Source organism: Coregonus clupeaformis, chromosome 9, assembly GCF_020615455.1.
Source record: "Coregonus clupeaformis isolate EN_2021a chromosome 9, ASM2061545v1, whole genome shotgun sequence".
Lineage (NCBI taxonomy): Eukaryota > Metazoa > Chordata > Actinopteri > Salmoniformes > Salmonidae > Coregonus > Coregonus clupeaformis.
In genome coordinates, this window is record NC_059200.1 from 20,941,799 (window position 1) to 20,962,730 (window position 20,932).

A 20,932-nucleotide genomic window follows, 5' to 3' on the forward strand; every position below is an offset into this window, starting at 1 on the left:
TTGTCCCCCCACACCAGACGCGATCATGACACGCAGGTTGAAATATCAAAACAAACTCTGTACCAATTATATTAATTTCGGGACAGGTCGAAAAGCATTAAACATTTATGGCAATTTAGCTAGCTAGCTTGCTGTTGCTAGCTAATTTGTTCTGGGATATAAACATTGGGTTATTTTACCTGAAATGCACAAAGTCCTCTACTCCGACAATGAATCCACAGATAAAACGGGAAAAGTTAGTTTTCTAGTAATCTCTCCTCCTTCAGGGTTCTTCTTTGGACTATTGTGTTTGGCAACCAACTTTAAAAGGTGCATTACCACCACCGACTGAAACTGGTGTGTGTCTTTCAATCACCCACGTGGGTAGATGCTGCTAAAAACCAATGAGGAGATGGGAGAGGCAGGACTTGCAGCGCGTTGACCGAGTTCTATTTTAGCGCCTGGCCAGGCAGACGCTCGTTGACGTGCGCGAGCAGTGTGGGTGCAATGATTGAATAACTTGTATGTGTACACTTATTTTGCTACGCTCGAGCACGCAACTCGTGCGGTGTGGTCAGCATGTCAACTGTTGAAGGCTACTCCAGCATTGAAGTTATATTCGTCCCTCCGATACACGCTTTGGTTTGTTTTCCTCACAAAAGCTTCACAACAATGTTGCTAATCATCAATGAGATCTATGGAAAGAGCGGTTCCAAACAGTAACACCGGCGACCTGGTTTAAAACTTTCATGAACTAAGCTCTTCCGAAAATAAAGAATAGTTCTGCATGAGTTGCACCCACAGTCAAAATTGCCGCGCTAACCGAGAGTTATCACACAGAAACGGAAGATAAATATTTACATAATCCCTCCTGACAACTGGTGCACTTTTAAAGCGGCAGCGCATGGTGAAGGCTCCGAGCGGGATTTCGCCACAAAGTCACATAAATTTAATGGCCTCACTCTGCATGCAATAAGTGTTTAACATTATTTTTGAATTACTAACATCTCTGTACCCCACATATACAATTATCTGTATAGTCCCTCAGTCGAGCAGATAATTTCAAACACAGATTCAACCACAAAGACCAGGGAAGTTTTCCAATGTCTCGCAAAGGTCGACTATTGGTAGATACATACATAAAATAAAATAAAAAAAGCAGACATTGAATATCCCTTTGAGCATGGTGAAGTTATTAATTACACTTTAGCGAGGAAGGAAACTGCTCAGGGATTACACCATGAGGCCAGTGGTGACTTTAAAACAGTTACAGAGTTTAATGACTGTGATAGGAGAAAACTGAGGATGCAGCAACAAAATTGATGTTACTCCACAATACTAACCTAAATGGCAGAGTGAAAAGAAGGAAGCCAGTACAGATTTTTTAAATAATCCAAAACATGCATCCAATTTGCAATGAGGCAGTAAAGTAAAACCGCAAAAAATGTGGCAAAGAAATTAACTTTATGTCCTGAATACAAAGCATTATGTTGGGGGAAATCCAACACATCACTGAGTACCACTCTTCATATTTTCTAGCATGGTGGTGGCTGCATCATGTTATGGGTATGCTTGTCATCGGCAAGGACTGGGGATTTTTTTAGGATAAAAATAAACATAATAGATCTAAGCAGAGGCAAAATCCTAGATTCTGGTTCAGCCTGCTTTCCAACAGACACTGAGAGACAAATTAACCTTTCAGCAGGACAATAACCTAAAACACAAGGCCAAATATACATTGGAGTTGCTTACCAAGATGACATTGAATGTTTCTGAGTGGCCTAGTTACAGTTTTGACTTAAATCGGCTTGAAAATATATGGCAAGACTTGAAAATGGCTCTCTAGCAATGATCAACAAACAAATTGACAGAGCTTGAGGAATAAAAAAATAATAATGTGCAAATACTGTACAATCAAGGTGTGCAAAGCTCTTAGAGAATTACCCAGAAAGACTCACAGCTGTAATCACTACTAAAGGTGATTCTAACATTTATTGACTCAAGGGTGTGAATACTTATATAAATTACATATTTCTGTATTTCATTTTCATTTTCAATACATTTGCAAAAATGTCTAAAAACATGTTTTCACTTTGTCATTATGGGGTGTATTGTGTAGATGGGTGAGAGAAAAAAAATCTATTTAATCCATTTTGAATTCAGTCTGTAACGCAACAAAATGGGGAATAAGTCAAGGGGTATGAATACTTTCTGAAGGCAAAGTATTCATACCCCGGCTTAGAGGTCTATAGAGCCCGTCTGCATTCCTGATTTCTGTAACCGTTAGTTTACCTGTAATATTGACATAAGCTCAGAAAGTATCAACTGTTTCATAAATTGCTGTGCTGATCAATGGACAGTTCAGCTTAAAGTTGTGTGTATTTGTATTTATTGTTGCAATAAAGATTATTAAGCTATAATAATACACATTTACAATAGGCCTAGATAAAAAATAAATGCATACAGCCTAATGAGATATACAGTATCAGTCAAAAGTTTGGACACACCTACTCATTCAAGGGGTTTTCTTTATTTTTACTATTTTCTACATTATAGAATAATAGTGAAGACATCAAAACTATGAAATAACACATTTGAAATCATGTAGTAACCAAAAAAGTGTTAAACAAATAAAAATATATGTTATATTTTAGATTCTTCAAATAGCCACCCATTGTCTTGATTACAGCTTTGCACACTCTTGCCATTCTCTCAACCAGCTTCACCTGGAATGCTTTTTCAACAGTCTTGAAGGAGTTCCCACATATGCTTAGCACTTGTTGGCTGCTTTTCCTTCACTCTGCCATCTGACTCATCCCAAACCATCTCAATTGGGTTGAGGTCGGGGGATTGTGGAGGCCAGGTCATCTGATGCAGCACTCCATCACTCTCCTTCTTGGCCAAATACCCCTTACACATCCTGGAGGTGTGTTGGGTCATTGTCCTGTTGAAAAACAAATAATAGTCCCACTAAGCCCAAACCAGATGGGATGGCGTATCACTGTAGAATGCTGTGGTAGCCATGCTGGTTAAGTGTGCCTTGAATTCTAAATAAATCACAGTGTCACCAGCAAAGCAACCTCACACCATAACAACTCCTCCTCCATGCTTTATGGTGGGAACTACACATGCAGAGATCATCCGTTCACCCACACCGCATCTCACAAAGACACAGCGGTTGGAACCAAAAATCTCTTATTTGGACTCCAGACCAAACGACACATTTCCACCGGTCTAATGTCCATTGCTCGTGTTTCTTGGCCCAAGCAGGTCTCTTCTTCTTATTGGTGTCCTTTAGTAGTGGTTTCTTTGCAGCAATTTGACCATGGAAGCTTGATCCACACAGTCCCCTCTGAACAGTTGATGTTGAGATGTGTCTGTTACTTGAACTCTTTGAAGCATTTATTTGGGCTGCAGTTTCTGAGGCTGGTAACTCTAATGAACTTATCCTCTGCAGCAGAGGTAACTCTGGGTCTTCCATTCCTGTGGTGGTCCTCATGAGAGCCAGTTTCATCATAGCGCTTGATGGTTTTTTGCGAATGCACTTGAAGAAACTCTCAAAGTTCTTGAAATGTTCCTTGTTGACTGACCTTCATGTCTTAAAGTAATGATGGACTGTCATTTCTCTTTGCTTATTTGAGCTGTTCTTGACATAATATGAACTTGGTCTTTTACCAAATAGGGCTATCTTCTGCATACCCCCCCACCTTGTCACAACACAACTGATTGGCTCAAACACATTAAGAAGGTAATTCCACAAATTAACTTTTAAGAAGGCACACCTGTTAATTGAAATGCATTCCAGGTGACTACCTCATGAAGCTGGTTGAGAGAATGCCAAGAGTGTGCAAAGCTGTCATCAAGGCAAAGGGTGGCTATTTCAAGAATCTCAAATATAACATATATTTTGATTTGTTTAACACTTTTTTGGTTACTACATGATTCCATATGTGTTATTTCATAGTTTTGATGTCTTCACTATTATTCTACAATGTAGAAAATAGTAAAAATAAAGAAAAACCCTTGAATGAGTAGGTGTGTCCAAACTTTTGACCGGTAGTGTTTATATATATATATATATATATATATATATATATATATATAATTTTAATAGCAGGACACTGTAAAGTCCATTATCCCACTGAAGAGTATGAATTAGGCTGTTTGAGGTTTGAATCCTTAGCAAACTTCATACACATCGGTCACACAATTTCCTTTATTTTTCAACCAATGCCTACTTCTCACTTAAAACATAGTTTTTTGTTTTTAATTTCCATGATTTTTACACCGGAAGGGGATTTTCTGTTTAAGGGAAACTGCACACGCTGATTTGGCTTCGTTTTTTTGCTTGCTCCTCAAGAAATGCTGGCGTCCATGACAGAAGCCAAACGTGAGTTTGCTTGAGGGTGTGGTTTGATGTGGGTGTTTCTTGGGTGTGTCCTTGCCGCCACCAAGACACACCCATCTGTCAGAACCTTGTCCACAGCTGTCCAGTCAATTTCATCAATTTCGAATTCAGGCTGTAACACAACAAAATGTGGAATAAGTCAAGGGGTATGAATACATTCTGAAGGCACTGTATATGCATCTAAGAAGTAGAAAACAAGCAACAAATAATGCTCACAGTGAAGTCAAGTCTGCATGATGCTGATGAAGGTCTTCTCTATGCTGCATGTTCGGATGCAAACTGGACATCTCTAAAACAACTGCAGCAGGCAATCTGATGAGGTGGTGTTGACTGGGAGGGTCTGTGACAGGGTGATACAATAGACAGGAGTGGTAAATTGCATTTTTTGTTCTAAAGAAAGAACAAAGCTTTTTGATAATGCACTTCACAACCAAAATGACTCTACTAGTGGTATCTGCTTGGCTGGGGAATTAGCCTACTAGTTTATCAAGCCAGGTATTTTTTAATACAACTTTTCAAACATACATAACCAGATACATAAGCAGCAGTCTATGGTCTAGCTACCATTATACTCACCACCACTGGGGACCAACGAACTCCAACCACCTATTCCGCATGATAGGGTCCTTCGGAAGGGCATGCAAACCATAGTTGGTCAATCCAAAATCCAATCCAATAGGGATTTTCAGTCTCAAAGCGGCACTGATCCTTTGAACGCGTTGAGGCGATGAAACAATGGAGCCCCATTCAATGAAGGGAAGCGAAGTGGGCTGAGGGGCGATTTGCACGTGGAGCGTGTCAAAACCCAAAACCCAAATACTTATTTCCCTCATTAAAATGCAAATTAATTTATAACATTTTTGACATGCGTTTTTCTGGATTTTTTTGTTGTTATTCTGTCTCTCACTGTTCAAATAAACCTTCCATTAAAATTATAGACTGATAATTTCTTTGTCAGTGGGCAAACGTACAAAATCAGCAGGGGATCAAATACTTTTTTCCCTCACTGTATTTACATTTAAGTCATTTAGCAGACGCTCTTATCCAGAGCGTCTTACAAATTCTAGCATTCCGCTGGTGATTGAACACATTTCTTCACACATTAAATCACAAAACTACAGTGCCTTTCAAAAGTATTCAGACCCCGTGGATTTCTTCACATTTTATTGTGTTACAAAGTGGGATTAAAATTGGTTTGTGATTTTTTTGTCATCAATCTACACAAAATAACCTGTAATGTCAAAGTGGAAGATAAATTCTAACATTTTTGAAAGATTAATACAAATTATATGAACTAAAATATAGTCGTATTCAGCTCCCTGAGTCAATAACTGTTAGAAACAACTTCGGCATCGAGTCTATAAGAGCTTTGCACACCTGGATTGTGCAATATTTGCCCATTATTCTTTTCAAAATTCTTCAAGCTCTGTCAAGATGTTGGGGATCATGGCTAAACAGCAATATTCAAGTCTTGCCATAGATTTCCAAGCAGATTTAAGTAAAAACTGTAACTTGGCCACTCAGGAACATTGACTGTCTTCTTGGTAAGCAACTCCAGTGTAGATTTGGCCTTGTGTTGTATGTTATTTTCCTGCTGAACGGGGAATTCCTCTCCTAGTCTCTGGTGTAAAGCAGACTGAAGCAGGTTTTCCTCTTGGATTTTGCCTGTGCTTAGCTCCATCCAGTTTCTTTTTATCCTGAAAAACTCCCCAGTATTTGCCTATGTCAAGCATACCCATACCATGATGCAACCATGCTTGAAAATTAAGGAGGCAGTTACTCAGTGATGTGGTGTTGGATTTGCCCCAAACATAAGGCTTTGCATTTAGGCCAGAAAGTATATTCCTTTCAAATCAAAATCAAATAAAATGTTATTTGTCACACGCGCCGAATACAACAGGTGTAAACCTTACAGTGAAATGCTTACTTACAAGCCCTTAACCAACATTGCAGTTTAAGAAAAATAGGTGTTAAGAAAGTATTTACTAAAATAAACATATATATTTTTTTTAAATAATAATTAAAGAGCAACAATAAAATAACAGTAACGAGGCTATATACAGGGGGTACCGGCACAGAGTCAATGTGCGGGGGCACAGGTTAGTCGAGGTAATTGAGGTAATATGTACATGTAGGTAGAGGTAAAGTGACTATGCATAGTGTGGCAGACCAGGTGGTTTGATCTAAATGTTTACACAGATCAGACACGGACACAAGTGTGATACCTCAGTTTCAAGGGTGTTTATTTAAAACAATAAAGAAAAAGAGAAGAAGAAAAGTATCCTCCAGGAGACCTCTTCCGGGTTACTCTCCTCTGGGGTAGAACAGCGAGCCCCTCGGTTCTAGCAGACCGTGAGGACGTCTATCCGGTATCAACCTCTCACTACCTCCAACCTCCCCTTGTGCTGCCCTCCTGGCAGCTTTATGGGCCCCGTACGGCTGGTGAGCAATCAGCCCCTTGATTACTCACCAGCCTCAATCAGCCCCAATTAGTCCTGGCCAGAGGACCCGTCGAGACCTGGCACATCCAGCAGAGGGAGCCACCGCCGTGTGATGTAGACTCCGTCTGTCACCAGGCCTCAACGAGTCTCCCCCTGGTGGCTTGTCGGCGGTACGCCACAATAGATAATAAACAGAGTAGCAGCAGCATAAAAAAGGGGGTGGGGACAATGCAAATATCCTGGGTAGCCATTCGATTAGCTGTTCAGGAGTCTTATGGCTTTGGGGTAGAAGCTGTTAAGAAGCCTTTTGGACCTAGACTTGGCGCTCCGGTACCGCTTGCCGTGCGGTAGCAGAGAGAACAGTCTATGACTAGGGTGGCTGGAGTCTTTGGCAATTTTTAGGGCCTTCCTCTGACACCGCCTGGTATAGAGTTCCTGGATGGCTGGAAGCTTGGCCCCAGTGATGTACTGGGCCATACGCACTACCCTCTGTAGTGCCTTGCGGTCGGAGGGCGAGCAGTTGCCATACCAGGCAGTGATGCAACCAGTCAGGATGCTCTCGATGGTGCAGCTGTATAACTTTTTGAGGATCTGAGGACCCATGCCAAATCTTTTCAGTCTCCTTAGGGGGAATAGGCTTTGTCGTGCCCTCTTCACGACTGTCTTGGTGTGTTTGGACCATGATAGTTCGTTGGTTATGTGGACACCAATGAACTTGAAGCTCTCAACCTGCTCCACTACAGCCCCGTCAATGAGAATTTGCTGTGTGGTCTTTGTAGTTGAATCTGTGCTTGAAAGTCAATACTTGACTGAGGGACCTTACAGATGTTGTATGTATGGGGGACAGAGGAAGGGTTAGTCATTCATAAATCATGTCAACCCCTATTATTTCACACATAGTGGTCCATGATGCCCGACAACGATGAGACAGCCTATAGGGAGGAGGTCAGAGACCTGGCAGTGTGGTGCCAGAACAACAACCTCTCCCTCAATGTGAGCAAGACAAAGGAGCTGATCGTGGACTACAGGAAAAGGCGGGTCGAGAGTTTCAAGTTCCTTGGTGTCCACATCACCAACAAACTATCATGGTCCAAACACACCAAGACAGTCGTGAAGAGGGCACGACAACACCTTTCCCCTTGAGGAGAATGAAAAGATTTGGCATGGGTCCCCAGATCCTCAAAAAGTTATACAGCTGCACCATCGAGAGTATCCTGACCGGTCGCATCACCGCCTGGTATGGCAACTGCTCGGCATCTGATCGTAAGGCGCTACAGAGGGTAGTGCGTACGGCCCAGTACATCACTGGGGCCAAGCTTCCTGCCACCCAGGACCTATATACCAGGCGGTGTCAGACAAAAGCCCAAAAAATTGTCAAAGACTCCAGTCCCCCAAGTCATAGACTGTTCTCTCTGCTACCGAACGGCAAGCGGTACCGAAGCGCCAAGTCTGGGACCAAAAGGCTCCTTAACAGCATCTACCCCCAAACCATAAGACTGCTGAACAATTAATCAAATGGCCACCCAAACTATTTACATTGACCCCCCCCTTTGTTTTTACACTGATGCTACCCACTGTCTATTATCTATGTATAGTCACTTTACCCCTACCTACATGTACAAATTACCTCGACTAACCTGTACCCCCGCACATTGACTCGGTACCGGTACCCCCTGTATATAGCCTCGTTATTGTTACTTTGTATTATTTTTTACTTTAGTTTATTTGGTAAATATTTTCTTAACTCTTTCTTGAACTGCATTGTTGGTTAAGGGCTTGTAAGTAAGCATTTCACCTGTTGTATTCGGCGCATGTGACAAATAAAGTTTGATTTGATTTGTTAAGCCAAATGTTACTCCTGAACTAATTTAGGCTTGCCTAAACAAAGGGGCTGAATACTTAGTTATGAATCTTTTATTTATCTTTAAAAGTATATATATAATTTATCTTCCACTATGAGTGTGTATATTGTTGACAAAGAAATATAATTAAATCCATTTCAATCCCACTTTGTAACAATAAAATGCGAAGAAATCCAAGGGGTCTGAATACTTTTGCAAGGCCCTGTATGAACTTTAATGAACACTCCATTTATAAACTCTCCACTCCACTCCATCCTGCCTTTACCCACATTCCCTAGTAATGATGAGCCGAGTCTAATCTCTATCTAAGGGACGGCTGTCTGTCTGTCTGTCTGGCTGGCTGTCTGTCTGTCTGTCTGTCTGTCTCCCTCTGTGCACCCCTGATGGTACATACCACACACTGAGAATTTTGTTTTATACATAAACAGATGGTGATTTAAATACATTAATTAAGGAGTATATTTACATGAGTAAAGCCACTCTGTGCCTGTCATGCACTGTACTTTACTGTACTGACCAGCTGTAATGACAGTTACAGTGAGGGAAAAAAGTATTTGATCCCCTGCTGATTTTGTAAATTTGCCCACTGACAAAGAAATGATCAGTCTATAATTTTAATGGTAGGTTTATTTGAACAGTGAGAGACAGAATAACAACAAAAAAATCCAGAAAAACGAATGTAAACATTTTTATAAATTAATTTACATTTTAATGAGGGAAATAAGTATTTGACCCCCTCTCAGTCAGAAAGATTTCTGGCTTCCAGGTGTCTTTTATACAGGTAACGAGCTGAGATTAGGAGCACACTCTTAAAGGGAGTGCTCCTAATCTCAGCTTGTTACCTGTATAAAAGACACCTGTCCACAGAAGCAATCAATCAGATTCCAAACTCTCCACCATGGCCAAGACCAAAGAGCTCTCCAAGGATGTCAGGGACAAGATTATTGGCAAATGGAAGAAACACAAAATAACTGTCAATCTCCCTCGGCCTGGGGCTCCATGCAAGATCTCACCTCATGGAGTTGCAATGATCATGAGAACGGTGAGGAATCAGCCCAGAACTACACGGGAGGATCTTGTCAATGATCTCAAGGCAGCTGGGACCATAGTCACCAAGAAAACAATTGGTAACACACTACGCCGTGAAGGACTGAAATCCTGCAGCGCCCGCAAGGTCCCCCTGCTCAAGAAAGCACATATACAGGGCCGTCTGAAGTTTTCCAATGAACATCTGAATGATTCAGAGGAGAACTGGGTGAAAGTGTTGTGGTCAAATGAGACCAAAATGGAGCTCTTTGGCATCAACTCAACTCGCAGTGTTTGGAGGAGGAGGAATAATGCCTATGACCCCAAGAACACCATCCCCACCGTCAAACATGGAGGTGGAAACATTATGCTTTGGGGGTGTTTTTCTGCTAAGGGGACAGGACAACCTCACCGCATCAAAGGGACGATGGACGGAGCCATGTACCGTCAAATCTTGGGTGAGAACCTTCCCTCAGCCAGGGCATTGAAAATGGGTCGTGGATGGGTATTCCAGTATGACAATGACCCAAAACACACTGCCAAGGCAACAAAGGAGTGGCTCAAGAAGAAGCACATTAAGGTCCTGGAGTGGCCTAGCCAGTCTCCAGACCTTAATCCCATAGAAAATCTGTGGAGGGAGCTGAAGGTTCGAGTTGCCAAACGTCAGCCTCGAAACCTTAATGACTTGGAGAAGATCTGCAAAGAGGAGTGGAACAAAATCCCTCCTGAGATGTGTGAAAACCGGGTGGCCAACTACAAGAAACGTCTGACCTCTGTGATTGCCAAAAAGGGTTTTGCCACCAAGTACAAAGTCATGTTTTGCAGAGGGGTCAAATACTTATTTCCCTCATTAAAATGCAAATCATTTTATAACATTTTTGACATGCGTTTTTCTGGATTTTTTTGTTGTTATTCTGTCTCTCACTGTTCATATGAACCTACCATTAAAATTATAGACTGATCATGTCTTTGTCAGTGGGCAAACGTACAAAATCAGCAGGGGATCAAATACTTCTTTCCCTCACTGTATACATAGTCCAGGGCCCGTATCCACAAAGCATCTTAGAGTAGGAGTGCTGATCTAGTATCCGTTTAGCCTTTTAGATAATTTTATTATTTATATTTTACCCCCTTTTTTCTCCCCAATTTCGATCTTGTCTCATTGCTGCAACTCCCCAACGGGCTCGGGAGGCGAAGGTCAAGTCATGCGTCCTCCGAAACATGACCCGCCAAACCGCGCTTCTTAACACCCGCCCGCTTAACCCGGAAGACAGCCGCACCACCAATGTGTCGGAGGAAACACTCCGGAGCCCAGCCTTTAGCCTTTTAGATCTTAATGAATAAGATTATATGGACAGATCCTAGAGCAGCGCTCCTACTCTGAGATGCTCTGTGGATACAGGCCTTGGAAAAGAGGTCTTCTGACCTCTATGGGACGTCATGGCTAAATAAATAGTACCTTCACCAACAAAAAATAAGAGCTTAAACGTGACTTGAAAGAGCTACAAACGAAGAACCAGTTTTGTTGCTATTCATTAGCTAGATTGTCATGCGAATATTCTAAAATCTGCATAAAAACAATATGCACATTTTCCCACCATTGGTGTTTCCATCAAACTGACTTTTTGAGGATAATAGTCTGTGCGTGATGACGTAGTGCACATAAAAATGACTTTTGTTGTTAAGTTCCCATGTACCGAATAAAAAAAAACATACCGTCGCTGATGGAAACCGCATAACTCAATGTTTACCAATTTTCATATTTCTACATGTTTTGAAAGCAGTAACCCCCTCAATGTACTCTTAACATTTCATGACTCTAGGACCAAGAAAATGTATTCAAACATAGCTTCTTAAGTTTCGAAATTGTTTGTTCGTTAATGGTAGATTATGGCAGTTTTTTTTTCCATTTCCTGAAAAGTTTCTGTTTTGGAGAAGAGGTTTTCATCCGACAGTGACGATAAGTTAAATAGGCTTCCATCGCAATTTCAACTCCACCAATGGTTTTGTCACAAAAACTGTTGCAATAAATAGCAAACTTGCCCAGTCTGGTTTTGGTGCATGCTCTCTAGACAAGACTTCACTGATAATAATATGCCATTTAATAATACCGGTAATAATAATAATAATAATAATAATAATAATATGCCATTTAATAATAATAATATGCCATTTAGCAGACGCTTTTATCCAAAGCGACTTACAGTCATGTGCGCATTTTTACGTATGGGTGGTCCCGGGGATCGAACCCAATACCCTGGCGTTACAAGCGCCGTGCTCTACCAATTGAGCTACAGAGGACCACTGATAGTGGACAGGGGGTTATATGAGACATGGATAAGAGCAAGATCCTTTTATTTGATCATTGGCAGCCAAGCACCGATCATAATGTCACCAGGATTCAAATAATAGCCTACCCTCGATATTTAGCCTATTGGAAACTTGAATGATCATAGTGCACTTAACCACCATGTGAAGTTCATCATAACTTATTTCATCTGCCTATAAACTTTTCATGCTTTTCCACGTCGTGGTGGTTGTCCCATATCATCACGTCACTCCAAGTTTACTTGGATATGATGGTTATAATATAAATATTTGCGCATAAACGTGATTCCACCGCCATTTTCCGCATAATTCATTTTTACAGACAAAAAGATCCCACCAATGTCCAACAAACAAATTGTCTGTTGACATTTATGAAATTGACATGTCCTGTTTCCAAAAGCCCTGTCGCTATTTTTGTTATGCGTCAGGCAATTCTTACGTTATTGATAGGAAGTGCACCCCGTCCTGTGACGTGGGGTTGGATTGATGGTGTATGTGTGTCACCCACCTTGGAGATCTCCTCCAGCAGCATTTTTGCACAGGAACGTCCCATTCATGGTCTCTAACACCAGGGTCAGCTCAAAACCTGGAGAACTGAGGGGGTACACCAATTAATCGATCAACCAACCCAAACAATCAATCAAGGGGGAACTTATCAATAACAACCTTATCAATAAGCGTATGCCTCACCATAAGTGAAATACTAGCTAAACAGTACCCTTGAACCTTGAAGTATGCTAGAACAACTATTGTTAGTGTGATCAACATGACTGATTAAAAATGTTTCTCTATGATAAACAGATTGTGCCTCATCAGAAAATGTATGCTATTGATTTTGATTAAGCAGTGAAAACTATAAATAACTTCAATGGCAACACTGTAAATCTGTGTTGAATACAATTTGCCCCCCAATTTTCTTGGAAAGTAAATCTTCAAAAGGTATATCCCCAAGAAGTATGCACCCCCTCTGGCTCGTGCGGTGGAGGAGATCTTTGTGGGCTATACTCAGCCTTGTCTCAGGGTAGCAAGTTGGTGGTCTGTTGATATCCCTCTAGTGGTGTGGGGGCTGTCCTTTGGCAAAGTGGGTGGGGTTATATCCTGCCTGGTTGTCCCTTTCCAGGGGTATCGTCGGACGGGACCACAGTGTCCCCCAACCCCTCTCGTCTCAGCCCCCAGTATCTATGCTGCAATAGTCTATGTGCCGGGGGGCTAGGGTCAGCCTGTTATATCTGTTGTAATTCTCCAGTCTTCTCTGGTGTCCTGTATGAATTTAAGTATGCTCCCTCTAATTCTCTCTCCCTCTCCTCCCGGAGGACCTGAGCCCTAGGACCATGCCTCAGGACTACCTGGCCTGATGACTCCTGGCTGTCCCCAGTCCACCTGGTCGTGCAGCTGCTCCAGTTTCAACTGTTCTGCCTGCCTCGACTCTCTCTCTCTACCGCACCTGCTGTCTCAACCTCTGAATGATCGGCTATGAAAAGCCAAGTGACATTTACTCCGGAGGTGCTGACCTGTTGCACCCACTGTGATTATTATTTCACCCTGTTGGTCATCTATGAACGTCTTGAAGAACAATCTGGCCTTAATGGCCATGTACTCTTATAGTCTCCACCCGGCACAGCCAGAAGAGGACTGGCCACCCCTCAGAGCCTGGTTCATCTCTACGTTTCTTCCTAGCTTCCTGCCTTTCTAGGGAGTTTTTCCTAGCCACCATGCTTCTACATCTGCAATGCTTGCTGTTTGGGGTTTTAGGCTGGGTTTCTGTATAGCACTTTGTGACATCTTCTGATGTAAAAAGGGCTTTATAAATAAATGTGATTGATTGAAATAAATACATTTGATTGATCTAGTGCGGCAGGTAGCAAAGAGGTTAAGAACGTTGGGCCAGTAACCGAAAGGTTGCTGGTTTGAATCCCTGAGCCAATTAGGTGAAAAATATGTCTATGTGCCCTTAAGCAAGGCACTTAACCCTAATTGCTCCTGTAAGTCACTCTGTGTGTGTGCGCTAAATGACTAAAATGTCTAAAATCTAGTGGACAATGTTTCAGCATCATAGTTTCCTTATCAGAGGAAGACTAATGTTAGGCTGAGAGAGGACTTACTTCCCAGAATTGTCCCCCTTCATGTGGTCTGTGTAGATGTAAATATCTGGAATGAATTTGTTCAGTACGCTTCTGGCAGAGTCCACTATTCTGTTGGCCATCTGAGGAGAGACACTTACAAAGTACCTTTATGACCAATGTCAAGGTGTGTAACAATTTCTGTTTTCGCTGTATAATGAATGGATCAATAAAGTTGTATTTTATTGTCAAGCAGTAGTTCAATCACTTAAACACAGAGTCAGGTAAAGCAATGAGGTGGCAATGACAGTTGAAGTTTGAAAAATACAAGAATGTAAACAAAGACTGTTGAGCTGAATCTCAGGATTGAGTCAAAGAACTACACTTCCCAGAGTGCACCAGCAGCAGCAAACCGGCTGCTTGTCACCTGATCAATCATTTTCACTGATCTGGAGCACCTGTGAAGGCATGGAGGAGCTCAGTCATTCAGAAGAACAAACTTCAGAGAGAAGACTCCAAGTTCACTCACAGGTTCAGTCCAAAGACGCCAATGGTAAAAGGCTTAAATGGTTAATTCATTTAAGTTATTTAGAATGTTTATTTAAATGTTTAAACTAATTTAAGTTCATTAAAATGTTTAATTAAAATTGTAACTTTTTGTTCTGTCTTTAAAGGTTTACAACCTAATTTACTGGCTAATTTACTGGACAGACCAATCAACTGAAAGCAAACTAAAAAAAAAAAAGATTGAGTCAGAAATTTGAGTTGTCCCTGTGTCTTTTGGATGGTGAACAAGAGGAGGACTTGACAAAGACTAAAACATGACATAACTGACAAGACTCTCGACAAAGACCATAAGAGAAAGTGATTAATAGTGTGAAGGATACACTATTTCTCTGATTCTCTTGATCTTGCCGGGGTCCCACAGTTGGACGTAAGAGGGTTTTGCGAACGGGACACGAGAACAGAACCTCTCCTCCCCCACCTGGAGCCAACCCCCTCTTCACCACCTGGAGCCAACCCCCTCTTCACCACCTGGACGGAAGTAAAGAAAGCAGTTCAAAACATCAGCATCAACATAGGCAGAGAAGAGCCAAAGGAACATATGCACCACCAACACATTCCACCACACACCAACACATTCAATCAAATCAATCAGATTGTATTTGTCACATACACGTGTTTAGCAGATGTTATTGCGGGTGTAGCGAAATGCTTGTGCTTCTCCAACAGTGCAGTAATATCTAACAATTAATATCTAACAATTTCGCAACATATACCCAATACATACAAATCTAAGTAAGGAATGGAATTAAGAATATATACATATACAGACGAGCAATGACAGAGCGGCATGGACTAAGATACAGTAGAATATTATAGAATACGGTATATACATGAGATGAGTAATGCAAGATATGTAAACATTATTAAAGTGAGTAGTGTTCCATTTCTTAAAGTGGCCAGTGATTTATATAGGCAGCAGCAGCCTCTAATGTGCTAGTGATGGCTATTTAACAGTCTGTTTTTCTGTCTCTCGGTCCCAGCTTTGATGCACCTGTACTGACCTCGCTTTCTGGCAGTGGCTCAGGTGGTTGATGTCCTTGATGATCTTTTTGGCCTTCCTGTGACATCGGGTGCTGTAGGTGTCCTGGAGGGCGGGTAGTTTGCCCCCCGGTAATGTGTTGGGCAGACCACACCACCCTCTGGAGAGCCCTGCAGTTGCGGGCGGCGTAGTTGCCGTACCAGGCGGTGATACAGTCCGACAGGATGCTCTCAATTGTGCATCTGTAAAAGTTTGTGAGGGTTTTAGGTGCCAAGCCAAATTTCTTCAGCGTCTTGAATATTCCACCTGTATGAATGCTCCTGACATTCCACCACAAACTCAAACTAACATTGAAAAACAACCTAGTGTGCGACCAAAACGATATGACTAGCCAAGAAACACGAAGACAAAGTCACACTTTAGTAGCCTTTCTTGTCTTCTTGATTGGTTGATAGCACTTTAATTGGGGAGGACGGGCTCATAGTAATGGCTGGAACGTAATTAATGGAATGGTATCAAAGTCATGTGTTTGATGCCATTCCATTTACTCCATTCCAGCCATTATTATGAGCCGTCCTCCCCTCAGCAGCCTCCTGTGATTTCGAACCTTGATTGTAAAGTGTTCTAGCCAGTAATGGACATTGTTTTGCAAACAGTAATTAACAGTTCTGTGCAGCATGAGTGGTGATGCAGGCCAGACTCCCAGTGAGTGCAGTGGTTCCTCAGGACAGGCTAGAGTAGAGGGTCTCCAACCTTTTTTAGCATGAGAGGTACTTTTCAAAAATGAAAACGTCACGAGCTACTCTTTTTTTTTTTTGTTGATAGCTTTCAAAATCTTTTTTGGGGGAAAGTCTACCACCCACAAGACAGTTATCATTAGCGTCGCTAACTGGCTACATACTGAGTGATAGACAAATGCACGCACCAAACAGACAGACGGGCAATATTGCTTGAAATTAATTGGCAGATATTGTGTTACGTTTGGCTTTTTAAGTAGGGGTTAACCAGGTGTGGGATAATGTCAATGTGGCTTTGATTGGATAGTAGCCAGGAGCTTTAGGTTTATGACAGTTTGAAATGAAACACGTGAAAAAAAGCATGTACTTTCAGAATTGATTGGTGAGATACTCACTGGTGGGCTGCCTGTTGGAGATCCCTGGGCTAGAGCTAGCGATGTGGAGCAGGCACAACGGGGAACATCAGCTGCGCTGATAGACTTGATCTTCTCTCAATCAGTAGACTACGTGAGACACATTTGACAGTAGTACCAAATGTAAAAAAAAATTATAGTACCGATCCATTAACCGAAATGTCGGTTATTTTTCGTTTTTTTAAACAACTATTTGACCGACGTCGGTTCAATTATTTGAATTCCATTTCGTTCATTTTTTTGTTTTTGTGAGCTCAATGTGCAGTTTCTGTAGCGATACATCCGATCAAGCCTGAACTGCGATGTAGTATGGAGCTATAGTTTCCAACAGGCCAATATTCTACATAGTTTAGCGCAGAAAACGTGGTAATTAAAATAAGCTTTTAAAACACGTTTTTATCCAAGGTCTCCCATTTTCCGCCTGTAGATGTGGGAGATTACGTTGTAGCTTACTCTCGCGTGACTACAATGGCAGCCCACAGGTGTGGAAAATGGGACAAAGCAAAAATAAAGGCTGCGGTCCGATTCTCTACGAGTGCACACTTCTGAGAGAAGGGGGAAGAATTCAGCAGGCTGATATAACCAATCAAATGTATTTATAAAGCCATTTTTACGCCAGCAGTTTTCGTAAAGTACTTTTAAGGTAGGAAAGGAACATGGTCTCACCGAGGGGGTCGTTGGTGACCCCCTTCAGCACAGCCTTCAAAAGGATGCTTCATGAAGGGAGCCAGCATGAGTAGGGAAACCAGGTAGCAACCCACAGAGCACTAGGTGGTACAGTCATGTTCCACCACGCCGCCGTCCAGCAGGCCTGGCTGGTAGAACAGCACCGTTCCTGCAGGGACAGAATCAGGATACGGTTGTGTTCAGTAGGGAGAACATGTTTTGAAACAGGGAGGTTCTACTTCAACTTGATCTACTTTATCTGTGTCCACTAAGTAAGAACACCGATTTTTGTTTTTGGCTGCAAAAACGTTTTTGCTACGATGTGCCCTTATGAACATGGCCCAGGTCAGGGAGACCAGTCTGGGTCTGGCCTCTGCGTCTAAAGGGGTTTACACTTTACATAATGCCTAGTGGACATTAGGTGCATGTCAACAAACACAACTACACCCACTCTAGCATGTGCCTTGCAAATGCTGTGTTTCAACATTATGACACTATGAGGGGGTCCAAGGTCTCCAAAATATGCTGGAAACATTTCCCAACTTAAAATACATTCAAGAGCTGGAGAGCAACATTCATGTTACAAGGAAAGATCATTACTGATAATCAATACTATTACAGGGCCAGGCTTACAAAATATTACGCATGTTTTGGTAATACCAATATGTTAATTATCCTTGAAGGGCTGATGAGTTCGTGTGTGACACTGAAGTGTGGACTGCCATGGACAGTTTGATGTACATGCATGCATTCACAGGTAGGTGGCTGCAGATTACAAACAACACCAATTACATCAGTCTTTTGGAGGTGTGACATGCACTGGCTGTAGCCATGCATCCCCTCATGACTTGATTTTCAATTTTGGCCCCTTTGGTTACCTTGTCCAGAAGCCTGATGAAACTGGCTTCAAAATCTAGAAGATAAGAGTCATTACAATCAGTCAAGAAAGGTTTAGCTCCACCCCAGAGACAACCACATCCTATCTATGGCATATGCAGCATTAAATTGACTGCATATCTACAAAGAACTATGGGCTAATTTGCAGGATTAAAAGTGTATGTGATGAAAAAAGCATCTTCTATGGAGCTGAACCAAAGAGCATTGACATTGTTAGTCTTTGGTTGAACACAAATACCAGATTATAAATTAGAGTACAAACAACATGTCATCAAAAAGGTTCACATAAATATTCATTATTATGTTCCTAATTCATCCTGCATAAAATGTTGTTCAATAACTTGTCTCGTTGACTAATAACTATGGTTTTTGTGCAAACAAGCAACAATGCAGTCTACTTGGGCGTGCTGGCATGGATGAACTTGTAACTGCGTAGGAACAGCTAGCTAGCTGCTAAGGCTAACTTGAAATACTGCAACGCCATATGCGACGATGTTTTGTAGCCCACTTACCTCTAAAAGTCCTGGGTTATCATCTTTAGATCGTATGTATTGTATTTTGACTCTTTTGCCACTTAGCGTTGATAACATCACTAACGTTAGTATTTGTCTGAAAAGACTACAACCATCGTAGGTGAGCCCCTGGCTTGCCGTGTTGTTGTTGTTGTTATTTCCACACATGTTCTCGATTTGAGGAAGCAAGATGATGGTCGTCACTAGTTACCACAGCCACAAAGGCATAATTGCCTAACCCCCACCAACTTCTACAATTTATCTTCTTAAAATCAGATTTTAAACCTAACCCTTACCTTAACCACACTGCTAACCTTAAATTAAGACCAAAAAGCTATTTCTTTGTATTCATTAATTTTTTACGATATAGACCATTTTGACTTTGTGTCTGTGGTAACTAGTGACAAGCCAAAAGCAAGAGATTGAAGCGTATATGAAAGGGATGAAGGAGTATTTCTCCAGATGGCGCTCCAACGCTGCTTTATTATCATTATTTTATCCGAGCATAGGCTTTATCAAACAGCATAGCGCTCAGTTTCACCATCCACACGCTGCTCACACTGTGACAGAAATGCTTTCTCACAATGTTGAGAAACCTGTTGAACGTGCCGTGGGTAAGTAAATATCAGCAATTGTTCATTAATTGATGTAGCCTAAATCATTGGGCGCGTTCGAGCGGATCACTTTTGTCACTTCTTCAAAGTGTGTTGCATTATGTTTATAAAAATGGTCCCACTTGCCACTAGGCTACTGCCGCTTTCAAAACAACTGGGAACTCGGAAATCTCTGACTTCAGACTTCTGACTTCACTGCGTTCAATACAACTGGGAACTCAGGGAAAAAAAGTTCCGACTGGGAAAGTCGTTTTGGGTCATCAACGAAATTCCAAGTCTTTCTATAGCTCAGACTTTATGACCTGAAGATCACCTGACATCATAATTTGACAGAGGTTTTTCAGAGTTCCCAGTTGTCTTGAAAGCACAAAATATGTTAACTGCATGCAGTTTTTTATGAAATCGCCTTCAAGTCGCTTCTCACAAACTGCGCCATGCAGCCATCACATGCATTGAGTACCACAGTTTGAGTCCTAATACCCATAAAAACTAGCGGTAAAACCCAGAAATGGTTCCAATCGTTTTTTCACCATCCACTGCTCTCTTTGAGTCAACTACTCACCTCATTTTATGCATTGCAGTGCTAGCTATCTGTAGCTTATGCTTTCAGTACTAGATTCATTCTCTGATCCTTTGATTGGGTGGACAACATGTCAGTTCATGCTGCAAGAGCTCTGATAGGTTGGAGGACATCCTCCGGAAGTTGTCATAATTACGGTCTTGAAGGGGGGTGAGGGCCGTGAGCCTCCTAGGTTTTGTATTGAGTGAATGTCCCAGAGGGGGCGGAAGCTAGCTGTCCTCTGGCTCACCATGGTGCTACCCCTACAGAGTGCTGTTGAGGCTACTGTTTTAATGAATTATTTGGTGACGTGAATATATTTTGTATAGTTTTATCTAAAAAGGATAACTTTGGAAATGTTTCACTATTTTTATGAAATTCACTGAGGAGGATGGTCCTCCCCTTCCTCCTCTGAGGAGCCTCCACTGAGCTACACTCACCGAAACAGGATAAACTTTATCCCTCATGCTGACCCTGACCAAACCGGTAAATTGCCCCTCACTATAGCTGTACTTTTCCACATGGCCAGACTTATAGCGGTCTTCTCCCCTTTTAATGCTCTTATGCTCATCCTTGAAATGCCATAAGGTCTGAAATAGACACCAAAGTCGACATACTGTACAAACTATTATCTAGGCTAAGTAAAACAAAACATGTTTTAATCTACTGCTCTGCTAACTAGCTAGCTAAAGTGTAGTCAGTGGCTAGCTAAAACAGAGAAAGGGGACATAAGAAGTTCATGGAATGGACACAGAAGGTCTCTGATCGTGCTGGTGAATGGTAGCTGACAGTGTCGGCTAGAGATGACGTGTAGGAGATTCCTGCAGGAATTTATTTTCTTGCTGAGGTCTAATCTGTTGCTAATTAGCATTTTGCATTTTTAG

At 41.8% G+C, this 20,932-nt stretch overlaps 1 protein-coding gene and 1 long non-coding RNA gene across 7 annotated transcripts; both read right to left on the minus strand.

Annotated features, from left to right (window-relative positions):
• Positions 1-4,180: 4,180 nt before the first annotated feature.
• On the minus strand, positions 4,181-15,712 carry LOC121573448 (probable RNA 3'-terminal phosphate cyclase-like protein). Of its 3 annotated transcripts, XR_006661406.1 has the most exons (7): positions 15,673-15,712; positions 14,992-15,139; positions 14,147-14,272; positions 12,553-12,638; positions 4,964-5,013; positions 4,604-4,727; positions 4,181-4,499 (listed from the first exon to the last, which is right to left on the minus strand). XR_006661406.1 is itself a non-coding variant. In XM_045222510.1 (5 exons), exons 2-5 carry the CDS (start codon positions 14,245-14,247, stop codon positions 4,448-4,450), a joined length of 363 nt encoding a protein of 120 aa, XP_045078445.1. In that variant the 5' UTR covers positions 14,248-14,272; positions 14,992-15,269; the 3' UTR covers positions 4,181-4,447. The 3 variants fall into 3 exon arrangements, 1 of the variants encoding a protein (XP_045078445.1); XR_006002046.1 differs by having other exon boundaries at positions 4,604-5,013; XM_045222510.1 differs by lacking the exons at positions 4,964-5,013; positions 15,673-15,712 and having other exon boundaries at positions 14,992-15,269.
• Positions 15,713-15,850: 138 nt separating this feature from the next.
• LOC121573449 lies at positions 15,851-19,483 on the minus strand. 4 transcript variants are annotated; one of them, XR_006002048.1, is made up of 4 exons: positions 18,876-19,483; positions 18,345-18,379; positions 17,467-17,635; positions 15,851-15,892 (listed from the first exon to the last, which is right to left on the minus strand). It is a non-coding gene; the product is annotated as an uncharacterized LOC121573449 (long non-coding RNA). The 4 variants fall into 4 exon arrangements; XR_006002049.1 differs by having other exon boundaries at positions 15,853-15,892; positions 16,783-17,635; XR_006002050.1 differs by lacking the exon at positions 15,851-15,892 and adding an exon at positions 16,292-16,890.
• Between the last annotated feature and the right edge of the window lie 1,449 nt (positions 19,484-20,932).